Source organism: Camarhynchus parvulus, chromosome 19, assembly GCF_901933205.1.
Source record: "Camarhynchus parvulus chromosome 19, STF_HiC, whole genome shotgun sequence".
In the NCBI taxonomy this organism is placed as follows: Eukaryota; Metazoa; Chordata; class Aves; order Passeriformes; family Thraupidae; genus Camarhynchus; species Camarhynchus parvulus.
In genome coordinates, this window is record NC_044589.1 from 92,449 (window position 1) to 104,782 (window position 12,334).

Consider the following 12,334-nt stretch of genomic DNA (forward strand, 5'->3'; position numbering starts at 1 on the left):
ATCTTGGCCAGAATGAAAGGATGCCTGCTTCTCTGACAATGCGAAGATGTTGTTGGAAACTTTCTGTTTTTCCTGCAGTTTTGGTGACACACAGACTCCAATGCCGTGTTCATGGGCTGCACCCAAAGGCTGCCCTCTTGGGAACAGAGCCAGAGAGCTCCATCTTGATTTACTGCTACAGAAACATAAAACAAATAAAAGAAAATAAAAAAGTAAAAAGGAAAAATAATTAAAAAGGAAAAATAGAACGTGTCTCTGCTTCTCCCTTCTGAAGGGGATTGGGGGGGGAGTCTCCATTCTCCTCTTCCCTGGGGACATCTGGGTGGTCTCCATCCTCAACTGCCCTATGGGGGACCAGGGAACCTTTGTGCACTCTCCCCTGTCAGGTGGTTTGGGGATCTCTATCCCCTGCATTTGTCCTTAATTTTGGCCACAGCATCCTGGGAGCCATGGATAGGGAGCTGGCAGCTCCAGGACACTTGCTGCTGGAACACTTGCCTCTGGGAACATCTTGGCGAGGGCTGGGCTCCCCTTTTTACTTCCAGGCATTTCCTGGCCATCTGCATCCTCAGGGATGAGGAGCTTCTGCAGACAGCTGTGGCTCTGAGGGGGCAGACAGTCCTATCCAAAGGACTTCCTCCACCTCTGGTCCAGCAGCTCTCAAGAAGGCACTGGGAGTGCTGAGATTTCTCACCACAAGTAACCCAATTGTGGAGTTCTTCCTCTTGTCCTGCTCCTCCCCAGCCTACTCCACAGCATAGGCAGGACATGGGGACACCTGCCTTTGCTGCTGCAGGATCATACCCAGCACCACAGCAAGGCTCTTCTATGGTGCACCTACATTTTCCTCAGAGCCATGGAATGGGAATTGGCAGCACCAGGATATTTGCTCCTGAAACACATCCTTCTAGAACTGCTGTACTGCTATGGGCTGGGTTCACTTCTATACTTTCAGTCTTTTCCTGGCCATCTGCATCCTCAGAGATGAGCAGGTCATGCCGAAACCAGTACCTGTGAAGGAGCACACAGTCCTTTCCTAAAGGAAACGTCTACACTCTGCAAGACAAATCTACCTAATTGGAAAAAGACAACAAAAGTTTGACAAAGACTGGAGGGAAGACTCTGATTACCTGTTTTGCAACAGGTTTCTTTACCTGGAGTTGCTAACAAGGACTATACTTGACCACACCAGCCCGCAATGGGTCGGTGGCAGGTTTATTTTTCCGGCCCTCAGTCCCGCGTGGGACTCGGTGACTGGCTGCTGCAGGGGCTCCAGCCAGGCATCAAAGGCGCCCGCCCCGCACCCAAGGGTGGCGCAAGATGTCCTCCAGCTCGGCCCGGTCCACGGGGTGCTTGCCCAAACACCAGCGGATCAGGTGTTGGCACTCTGGGGAGAGAAGGCAGAAAGCGCCGCTCGCTGGCACGAGGCTCCTGCCCGGCCGCTGCCGGCAGTGCCTGCAGAAGCCGGGCCAGGCTGCGAGTGCTCAGAGCTGCCCTTGGCGGGACAGCGGCACGGCAGGACACGGCCGCCTCCTCCAGCCCGGCGTGCCACAGCCGGCCCCTCACGGGCCGCCTGCTGCGGCCGGCCCTCGAGGGCACAGCGAGCTCCCGCCGAGCTGCGGCAGGGCCGGGCCGGGCTGCGCGCCGCCATCTGCCAAAGCCGCCTTCTCGAGGCCCACACCAACCTGGAGAGACCTGCCGCCAGAAGAAGAGCTGCCCCGACACGATGCCATGGTCGTCCTGGAAGGGGAAGCACCCGCAGACCATGACGTAGAGCAGCACGCCCAGGGACCAGACGGTGGCCGGCTCCTCGCGGTAGAAGCCCAGGCAGATCCACTCGGGCGGGCAGTACATGGGTGTTCCTAGGGGAGACAGGCGGCGCTGGCCGGCAGCGGCCGGGCAGGAGCCTCGTGCCAGCGAGCGGCGCTTTCTGCCTTCTCTCCCCAGAGTGCCAACACCTGATCCGCTGGTGTTTGGGCAAGCACCCCGTGGACCGGGCCGAGCTGGAGGACATCTTGCGCCACCCTTGGGTGCGGGGCGGGCGCCTTTGATGCCTGGCTGGAGCCCCTGCAGCAGCCAGTCACCGAGTCCCACGCGGGACTGAGGGCCGGAAAAATAAACCTGCCACCGACCCATTGCGGGCTGTCGCGTCTGGTCCTTGTTAGCAACTCCGGCTAAAGAAACCTCTTGGGAAAAGGGGAAATCAGAGTCTTCCCTCCTGCCTTTGTCAAGGTTTTGATGCCTCTCCTCCCTGTAGATGGTTTTGTGTCTTCAAGCTCAGGCTGTAGTACTGGTTGGAGTGGCTTTAGTAAGATAAGAAATGCAACAGTGAAACAACAGCTGCCCTTTCAAACTGACGGAGCAACTTGGGGTCACCGGAAGTGCCGCAAGGGCCTGTGTGTGCGTTCCGAGGGCCACCGGGTGGCCGGAACAGAGACCTTGCTCCTCTCCAAAGCTGTAGAACAATTAGCAGTGGCAAAATGTCATTTCAGGTTGAGCCCTAACAAAATTCCTCCTCTTTCTTCCTCTGAAACGGGAAGCTGGGCTGGGCCTTTGACCTGCTGGGACTGCAGCGTCGTCAGTCATAGGCATGGAGCCCATGGGAAATGCTGAGGTGCTGGAGGCACTCCCATGGTGTTGGGCTCATTGTACCCCCCCCAAAAAAAATACCACGGTTTGCCCTGAAATGGCGGCTCCTCCTCACCCTGCTGGTCGTTGTGAGGGGACATTGGGCCTTGGCTGGGGGTGGAAATGCTCCCAAAGGGCCTTGAACTCCTGTGGGAAGCGGGCCAGCAAGGAGGTGGCACTGCTCCTTTCAGGGAATTGTGGGGAGAGAGAAGGTCCCCTCTGAGCCTCCCTTTCTCCAGCATGAGAGAAACTGTGCTTGGGATGACCATCTTTGTTTGTATTTACAGAACCTGACAGGCACAGTGAGTGCTTCTGGTGAGGAGGGAGGTGTGTGGGGTGTGCAGCCAACAAATAACGATGGTTAGTAAGGGTTTGGTTGACCAACGGTGTAAAGGCCATTGCCATGGGCCTCGTGGACCTCATGGGCTCAGCGGGCACAGTGCCCGTGGAGATCAAGTCTGCCAGGCCCACCTCCCATTGCTGAAGACCTGAGCACCTGTGATATTTGCAAGGCTATAGTGTAAGTTCATGTTCTTAATGGGCAAAGTGGGGAAAGAGATGGAAGTGTCCTGAAATGTGAGCCAGGATGGATATTTTTACAAAGGAAACATTTCCAGTTTCATTTTCTCCCTCTAGTGTAAGAAGGAAAATCACTTAGAGGTGCTAGTGGAAATAAAAAATTTCCAGGAACTTTGTTTTTGTAGACAAATGTACTCCTCAATGCACAGCCCCACTGTTTTTCCAAGGTTTCCATGGAATGCCGTGTGGAATTTCCTAAAGTAGGAACTACTACGTTATCCTTAGTGTGATGTATTTTTTCTTTCCGATTCAACTGTCTCCAGACTGGAGAATATTGAAGACGTAATTAAATTGACTTTTTTTTTCTCATTTAAGGGATGAAATGCCAGAGCGATGTGAAGGACTGACAGAAGAAGGATATGATGTTTGACAACCAGACAAAGGTTTTGCCGTTTCACTGGGCAGCAAAAAACAACAGACACGAGCTGGTGAAGTGAGCTGGGAGCCACTGTGACAGCAATGTGATCTGCCACTGTCACTTGTCGTGACTTTGTTGCTTGTGTACTTGAAGACAAAGAAATGTGCTGCTTGAGAGGAAAGGGGTGGAATTCAAATTTTAATGCACTTACCTTTGTGAAGATGTCACTGAAATGTAAAGATAGCCGTGTTTCCTTATATGATTTCTTTATAGGAAATCCTTATTTCATTTCACATATAAGTACCCTTTTTGGGGATAGCTGGAGTGGGTCTGGTTTTGTCCTTGACTTTGGCCGGGGCGGGGGTGGGAGGTTCTCCCTTCTCCTCTCTTTTGGGGGGACCGGGGGCTTCCCCGTGCTCATCTGGCCTTTGGAGTTGCCAGCAGGTCTTATCCTCCTCTCCCCTAAGGAGAGAAGGCTCAGGGGTCTCCCCTCGTCGGGTTAACAAACATCAGTCAAAGCCTTCGGTGTGCAGTTAAATTGGATTTCTGCCAATTTTATTTTGCTTCGTCGATGGGGGCGGGGGAAGGAGGGGCGGTGCTCGAGGGGTCTCCGTTCCCCTCGCCCTGGGGGATGCTTGGGAAGGACGTGTCCTCGCCCGTCTCATCCTGCAGGATGATGGGGAGTTTCTCGATCCTCCTTACCTTTGCAAGGCTGGGGGTGGTCTCGGTCCCCATCCGCTTTTGGGGGGACCGTCTGCGCCTGTCCCTCTCAGATATGGGGGAATCTGGCATTGTGTCCATGTCCCTCCGACTCAGGGAGGGCCGGCGTGGGTTCTCTCCCCCCCCTCGATTTAGGGCGCGGTGGTTCCATCGTCCTCCGCTCTGGGGGGCCATTGGGGCCATTCTCTCTGTGCCCCTGCGGTTTGCGGGGGCTCGCCGCTGTCGCCGGCCTCGCAGCCCCCGGCCGTTCTGCGCCCTACTTGGCTTTGACCGGCCGGAGCTGCTCTCCGTCCTTCTTCGATTTTGAGGAGCCGGCATTTTCTCGCTGTCCCTCTTCGATCAGGGGGTGCCGGCACTTTGTCCCTCTCCTGTTTGGGGCGGGGGAGATGGCGGGGCCGGCGCAGGGAGCCGCGAGCGGCCACAAAGGGCGCTCCCACCTCCCTCCCAAGCACGGCGCGCACCCCCCCGTAGCCCGGGCCCGCAGGGTCGCGGCGCTGCGAGGCAGGGGCGGCCCCGAGACTCCGGCGTCGCGGGGCTGAGGGTGCAGAGCTCCGCCAGCCCCGGCCGCCGCTGCAGCGCGCTCACCGAGCCCGGCATTCCCGCCGCACTTTATATAGGCGAATGAAACCCCGCCCCGCTCACCGACAGCCAATAGGGACTCTGTGACGACACAATGGGGGCTGGAGCAATAGTGGAGGCCTCTGTGACGTCTCGGAGATGCAGGGGGCGGGGCCACGACGGCACTCGGCGATGTGATTGGCCGACAGCCGGAGGGCGCTGTGATGGGCAGCCAGGGGGCGGGGCCGGCGCCGGGCCGGGCTTTGGGCGGCTTTAGGCTGCGATCGGGGCTTAGGCCGGGCTTAGAGCCGGGCCTGCCCTTAGGGCTAAAGGGAGCCTTGGGGTTGGAGCCGGGCTCGGCTGGGGACTGCGACTGGGGCAGCTGCCGTAGGAAATGCACTTACAGTCAGGGTCATCTCTGTGGAATTTATTGTCATTTTCTCATCGGTTCTACAGTACAAAAGCATGCAAAAAATAGCCTCTCTCTTCATGGTACATATTTACAGTGCAACAGCCCCGTGCTGTCACAGTACTGAGTGCATTTACATCATGCTGGAATCGTAGCAGAGCACATACAGGGGCAGAGGTTCAGCTTCAAGTGCAACAAGAGGCAGAAATATCAACAGAACAGGCCTAGAAATCAGAAAGAGCAGCAAAATTACAGCACAGAGGATCTGCATTGTACCCTCAAGGGTTGCAATTCATGTTTTCTTGCATTTACATAATTTTTTGGGAGCACTTTGATGGCTTGTGGGTACTGACGGAGGGTCTGGGCTCTGCCAGCAGTAGCTCTGAGCGAACATGGCTTTTCTCCAGGAAGGGAAGGAGCAGGGCAGGCACTGATGAGCTGCTTTCCTTCCCTCATCCCACGGAAGGCTGCATTCACAGCAACAGGGTCATGTGCGTTAATTCAGCCTGGGAGGGACTCGAGCCGAGCGTGGACTTGTGCAGAAGGATCTGGGCCAGAAAGGAATGCCCTGCACTGCCCTGCTCCCCTACAAACCAGCAGAGAGGTTTGGCACCTCATCCCAGCTCCATTTCCACACCAACCCTCCACTCCCTGCTCTCCGGTCTCCCTGCTGCACCCCAGAGGTGCTTGGGCTCTCAGTGGCATCCCCAGCACAGCCCTCCTGCCTTGGGGAATCCACTGGGATCCCTGTCCCTGGGGGAGCCTGGGCCTCTCAGGGGCTGGGACAAAGCTCTTGGGGTTTTGGGCAAGATGGGAGGGAAAGCACTGAGCTGGGGAGAGCAGACAAGCTCCCAGCCACACACCACAGATGGAGAAACTCCCCCATGGCAGCTCTGCCGAGGGCTTCAGGGCACAGTTGTGCTGAAGGAACACGAAATTTCTCCCAGCAGCTCCTCCTTGCAAGTCTGGCAATAAATAAGGAATGAAAGTGCACCGTGGGAGTTGTTTTATGGAGCCTCTGTTTGTTTTGCATGGAGCAGCTACACTGTTCCTTGTCGGGATCCCTCTGGTTGGAGCCCTACACAAATCAGCAGCCCTGATGCTGCAAACCTCATCTGCCTGCAAGAGTGACATTGGCAGCAGCACATTCCTGCCCAAAGGGTTAAAGACATGGCCTGTGCATTCCCCAGGGCAGGACAGAAGGGACCTGACCAGGATTTTTACTTACCACTGCCCCCAGAACCAAAGGCCAAGAGCCATTAATTGAGTGAGACAAATCCACCTCCTGGAGATCAGAGATATGTTCTGTTCCCCCAGACGAGAAATTTCTTTCAAGAAAATCATCCTCAGCCTGGAAGAGTCTGGAAAACTTGACCAGATGCAATGGTGATGGGGGAAAGAGGAGCCCTCCTGGTGATTCCCAGCCCAGCTAACCCAGGCCAGAGCATCCCAGTGCTCCAGGAACAGCAGAGGGGAGGATTTGGAGGGGAAAAACTCAGAGCATGAGCGCCACACCTGCTCTGCAGAGCCACACTGAACCCCATCCCCTCCATCACAGAGAGGAGCAGACAAATATTTACCCATCCAGCTGAAGAGAATGATTTTCCTCAAGAGCTGAAAGCGCTGCCTTGCCTGGGATGTTTCTTCTCAAATAAATCCCCTCTCTTCAGCCTCTTCCTTTCTTCAGAGCAGAACCAGTTGCCCTGAGCTGCTCTGACATGCACATAAACAAGCAAGGATTTCATTGCAGCTGTGGAATAGAGCCTGGTTTTGCCTATCTGAGCGTTTCTCCTGCTGCCAGGGCGCATTTTTCAACTCATTTCATGCAGGTTTTCAGGCTGCTGTTTGTGACACCATAGGGGTGGGTTTTTAGGGGTATAAAGGAAAGCCTGTTGGCAGATTTTGCTGAAGAAACAAGGTGTGACACGAGCTCAGAGCTCGAGGGGGTGGTTCTTAGACCTGTGGGAACAGCTCCAGAAGGATTTCTTTTAGCTGAAAGGGCAAATATTTCAAAGTAGATTTTGAAATAATAATAAAAAACATCCATTCCTCTCCAAAACTGAAGTGATGATTTAGGTACCACTGAAGGAACATCATGTGGAGCTCATTTGTATCATTTGTTTGGTTGCTTAATTAAGGCTGAGAACAGCCTTGGGCATCACTAAAATAACCCCAACTGCCTGGGTTAGCAAATGATTCTTGCCACAGATTAAAAATACAATAACTAACCCCATGTTTGCATCCTTAGAGCTCTTTGAGCACAACCCAGGACTTAGACTTCAGAAGTCCCACAGGGATGGGGATTACCAGAAGTCCCTTTCTGCCTGGGGCAGGGCACGTTCCTGAGATGTGTCTTTGCTCCAAGGTCACTCCCTGGCCCTGTCTTGGGGAAAGTTTTTTCCACAAACTGGAGGACAGATCAGTTTGTATGCACAGACTGTCCCTTCCACAGGCAGTGGTTCCACCTGGACAATCTTTCCCATTTGCAGAATCCCCTGCAGCCCTGAAATTCTGCATGAAATGAGATGAAAAAGCTCTCAGACTTTTCACTCCCTACCTCTGGGTACCTAAATCTTCATTACAAAGCAGCAAGTCCCATGTCCCAGGCTGGGGGAAAGGATCAGGGCATCCTCCTGGTGCTCAGGCTCCTCAGGGGATGCTGAGCTCCCAGCTGGTGCAGACACCAAAAACCAGGCAGGATTTAGCACCTGGAAGCAGCAGTGCAGAGCTCAGCCCCACAGCAGTAACACCTTTACAGGATCCAACAGCAGCTTTCAGCATTAGAGGTCTCCATTCAACAGAGAAGCTGCAATGTTCTTTCCCATTTCGCCAATATTTACAAGGAAGAGCCCAGGCTGGGGATAGACAGAAGGCACCAGCAGCAAAGCCCAGCTAGAAAATGTTGGGAACCATCAAATGAGATTGCAGCAAACAGAACAGGAGCACCAGGATACACCAATCACTACCAACAACCCTCATACATGTGTTCCCCTGCACAAAAAATGAGGGAACAAGGTCCCAAGTCCTCAGGATTAACCTAAAACCAGACACTAAGATGATTATGTAGGAACCAAATTTAATCATGCCCTTTCTTTAAGTACTATAAAATAAGATTCCAATCCCACTGGCTTCCCAGGGGCACGTTCAGGCCCCATAAGGCTCAAGGGAAAATAATGACATATATTTTGACAGATGGATGTCACTGGTTTTTACTCTCTGAATGGAAGAGTGAAATTCCTGATTATCCATACAGTCTGTACAGTCAACAGCCACAAAAATGGCTGTATTTGCCTTTTTGTATTTACCTTTTAAAGTGTAATCTCTTACCAGTTGTCAAACTATTGAGATGAAGCTTCTAACCCCAAGTTTAGAAGCAATTTATGGATAAAATAGCAGCATCAGTACATGCATAAAAAACAGAGTCTTAAAACAAAATTAAAATTAAAGCCTTTTAATAAAAAAATTAAAAGATCAAGTTGTGAACTTGTGCTCTGTATCTTCCTAAAAACCCTGCACCAACATTTTCCATCCTAGGAACCTCTCCCGGTTTGGGTCATTTTCATGACATTAAAAAGCATCAGGTACACAAGAGATAAGTGAAGAGATGGAAATGAAATGAAATAAAGCCCAAACCTGCCACTCTTTTCAGCTGGAGGCCATGGTCCGTGGGTGCAGGAGTGGGAGCATTCCCAGCTCTTTGGCAGAGCAGCCCTGGCAGCTGTCCCTGGAGCACCAAGCTGTTCTGTGTGGCAGCATATCCCCATGCTCCAGGGCTCTGTGCCACCCAGGGCTCACTCACACCCAGGGAATCTCCCGTGACTCCTCTGCTCTGCAGCACGGCCTGACTAAAGCCACGGCTGGGGGCAGGACTGACACCGTGCAAAACTCAGGGATCGTCCCTCCCTGTGTCTTTCTTTCTCTTTCTTCCCTTTTTGTATTTACCTTTTTAAGTGTAATCTCTTAGCAGTTGTTGAACTATTGAGATGAAGCTTCTAACCCCAAGTTTAGAAGCAATCTATGGATAAGGGAAAAAGGAAAAGGGAAGAAAGAGAAAGAAAGAAATAGATGGGGAGGGATGACGTTCACTCCAACAGCAGCATCTCATCCTCATTTCACTGATACCCAGAGACATTTTGCCTTCATCTCCACACCAGCAGCACTCCTGATGTACACAAGTGCATTAAATAAAACAGCTGCCCTCCCATACAAAACCAGTATTTTTTCCCCTGATGCTTGATGTAGAGAATGCAACAACACAAGGAGAAAGTCTCTGTGGGGGAAAAGCCCCTTGAGAGGAGCCCAGCCCGGTCGCTCGGGTGAAGCACAAGGCACGCACGGAGGAGCCGCGGGCACCTCGGCCGGGGCTGCCGCCGCTGCCCGGCTCCTCCCGCCGGGCTTGCCCGGCTCCCTCGGCTCCTGCCGGCTCCTGCCGGGCTCTCTCCGTTCCTGCCGTGCCGGGCAGGCCCCGGGCTGGGCCATGAGGGCGCTGAGGGCGGTGAGGGTGAGGGCGGCCGGCCCCAGCAGCAGCCGCGCCCTCAGGCCGCGGGCTCGTCCTCGCACACGTCCGGCAGCTCCGGGTCCCGGGCGGCTTCTCTGCTGCCCTGCGTTCTGCACGGTGTGGGGAGACAGAGACATGGTGGGCACACAGCAAGGCAGGGGGGTTTATATCAACAGCGAGCAGCAATGAACCAGCAACGAACCCCTCAGCAATATCCCAGCACAATATCCCTGCAGGGATGGGCAGCTGGGCCTGGACACCTGCTTGGCCTCTGCTCCCAAAAACTGAGGCACCCCCACCGAGACAGCAGCCACCTAACGGTGGACACCTAAACAGCAGGACACCTAAATCTTTCAGAGAAAGAGAATTTATTGCTCTCTTATCAGAAGAAACGAGCTTCTTCCCACCTCGCTCAGCCCCGGAGATGCCTCAGGCTGAAGAGGAAGAAGTTGACACTGACCAGACAGAATCCTGCGTTTGAATGGGATTTATGCATCATGTATGAGGTGTATGAACATGCAACAGGTTATTGTTTTTAAGGGTTAATCCTCTCTTAACGTGGGTCCTTTTTCGGGCTTATTTTGCCCAGAAAGAGGTACCCAGACTGTCTGTAACTCTTTGTTTTTATTGTCTTGTATTGTCCTAAATCCTAATCGTCCAAATTTTTGTGACTCTAATTATATTACTATTTTTACAACCCTTTTATTACTATTAAACTTTTAAAATCTTAAAAAGAAGCGATTGGCATTTTTCACAGGAGATAAAGACATTGTGGGCACACAGCAAGGCAGGGGGGTTTATATCAACAGGGAGCAGCAGTGAACCAGCAATGAACCCCTCAGCAATATCCCAGCACAATGCCCTGCAGGGATGGGCAGCTCGGCCTGGACACCTGCTTGGCCTCTGCTCCCAAAAACTGAGCTCTCCACTGCAGTAATTACATATTCTCTGAACAGAAAGACGTGGTTCTCCCAGGAAAATCCTGGGAAGCTGTGAGAAAGAGGAAAGAATTCAAACAATTATTATCTCTCTTTCTGTAACAACTGTTTATAGATATGGGTTCTCCAGAGTGTGCTATTCATAGTTCACCAGTAGTGTGAGAGAAGATTCCTAAAGGCCAATCAAGTCTTAGGTCCACCATTGTTTCTATAAAAATTTCTAATTTCTATATTTGTAATAATAAACTGTCCTTTTCATGCCTTCTGCTGATGGAGTCTCTGTATCACCTCTGGCTGTCCCTGATACCCCTTGGGTGATACTCCACTTCCCTGAATGCCCTTCTCCACAAGGAGGTATCTGGTTCTAGGGGAAAGTCTTGCAGACCACCAGCATGGTTTCCAAATTATCTAGTTTGCATTTGGAGAGTTCTGGCTTGCTCTTCTTTAATCTGAATTTTTAAATAAAGATCAGAGGGATGGGTTGATACCACAGCTGCTTCTCCAAAGTGCTGCTGTAAATGGCAGTAAAACTGAATGTTTCTACCAGAACCCAGTTTGTCCTACACAAAAATGGTGTGATTTTGCTTTCTGTGAGTCTGCCTGGTCCCCAAAACAGCAGTCCCCAAAACCTGAGAGCAGCAGCCCTAGAATCTCAGCCAAGGTCACTTCCTTGCACTGTACATACACCACAATAACTTCAGCCTTTTTCTCCTACCCCTAACTTTTGATGTTTTCTCATGCAGAAGGCTTGAGCTGTACTGCACTCCAGGGCACCCTTGAGGAGCAGCACCTCCACCCAGCCCAGCCACCCCCAGACAGCATGACACTGTCACTGGATGGAGGAAAGGGGACACCTCCAGGTGCCACCCACAGCAGAAACTGATCACAGGCAGGTGACTTCACCTAAAACACCCATTTCTCCATCGTAAAGATATCCACAACACAAAGGAGGTGACCATCTCCAAGCATTGTGTCTCCCAGGTGTGTCCAGCCTTGCTCACACCAGTCTGGCTGTACCACAGAATCATGGAACGGTTTGGGTTGGAAGGAGACCTTGAAGATCCCCTTGTTCCACCCCCTGCCATGGGCAGGACACCTTCCACTGTCCCAGGTTGCTCCAAGCCCCATCCAGCCTGGCCTTGGGCACTGCCAGGGATCCAGGGGCAGCCACAGCCTCCCTGTGCCAGGGCCTTCTGTAGAACCTGCATGGACAAGCCAGCTTGGCAGTGGAGTGTCAGTGCCTGGAGCACACAGTGTTTGGGGGCTCTGGGGGTATTTCCCGGCTAGGAACAACACAAAGTACACTAAGAGCTAACCCAATTTTTGAAGAAACCAGAAATGATCAAAAATCATGTTCTCTTCTCCCTCCACTTCAACAGAAACCTGACCTTGAACTCATGGACCATTTCCCTGCAGGAAAGGCTGAGGAACAGCCTTGCCTTCAGTGCCTGTCATCCCCCTCTTCAAATGACTGATCACCTCATTTAGCAGCAGAGGCTCTGCACAGCCCAGCTCCCTGTCTGGCACATCCTGCTGCTGTCAGGGCTGTCTTCAGGGCTGTCCCAGCACTCTGAGCAGCCTCTGCCTCTCCAAACACCTCCATGGCAGGCTGAGAGGACCCTCAGGATGGCAAACACCAGCCAAAA

At 52.8% G+C, this 12,334-nt stretch overlaps 1 protein-coding gene across 2 annotated transcripts in view; it reads right to left on the minus strand.

The window, feature by feature from the left end:
* Positions 1-9,703: 9,703 nt before the first annotated feature.
* Positions 9,704-12,334, minus strand: part of CAMKK1 (calcium/calmodulin dependent protein kinase kinase 1) — a 91,512-nt gene continuing 88,881 nt past the window's right edge. For both annotated transcript variants that reach the window (XM_030962583.1, XM_030962584.1), the window contains exon 16: positions 9,704-9,860. In XM_030962583.1, coding sequence (XP_030818443.1) covers positions 9,788-9,860 — 73 coding nt within the window. In that variant the 3' untranslated portion in view covers positions 9,704-9,787. The remainder of the gene's footprint in view (positions 9,861-12,334) is intronic.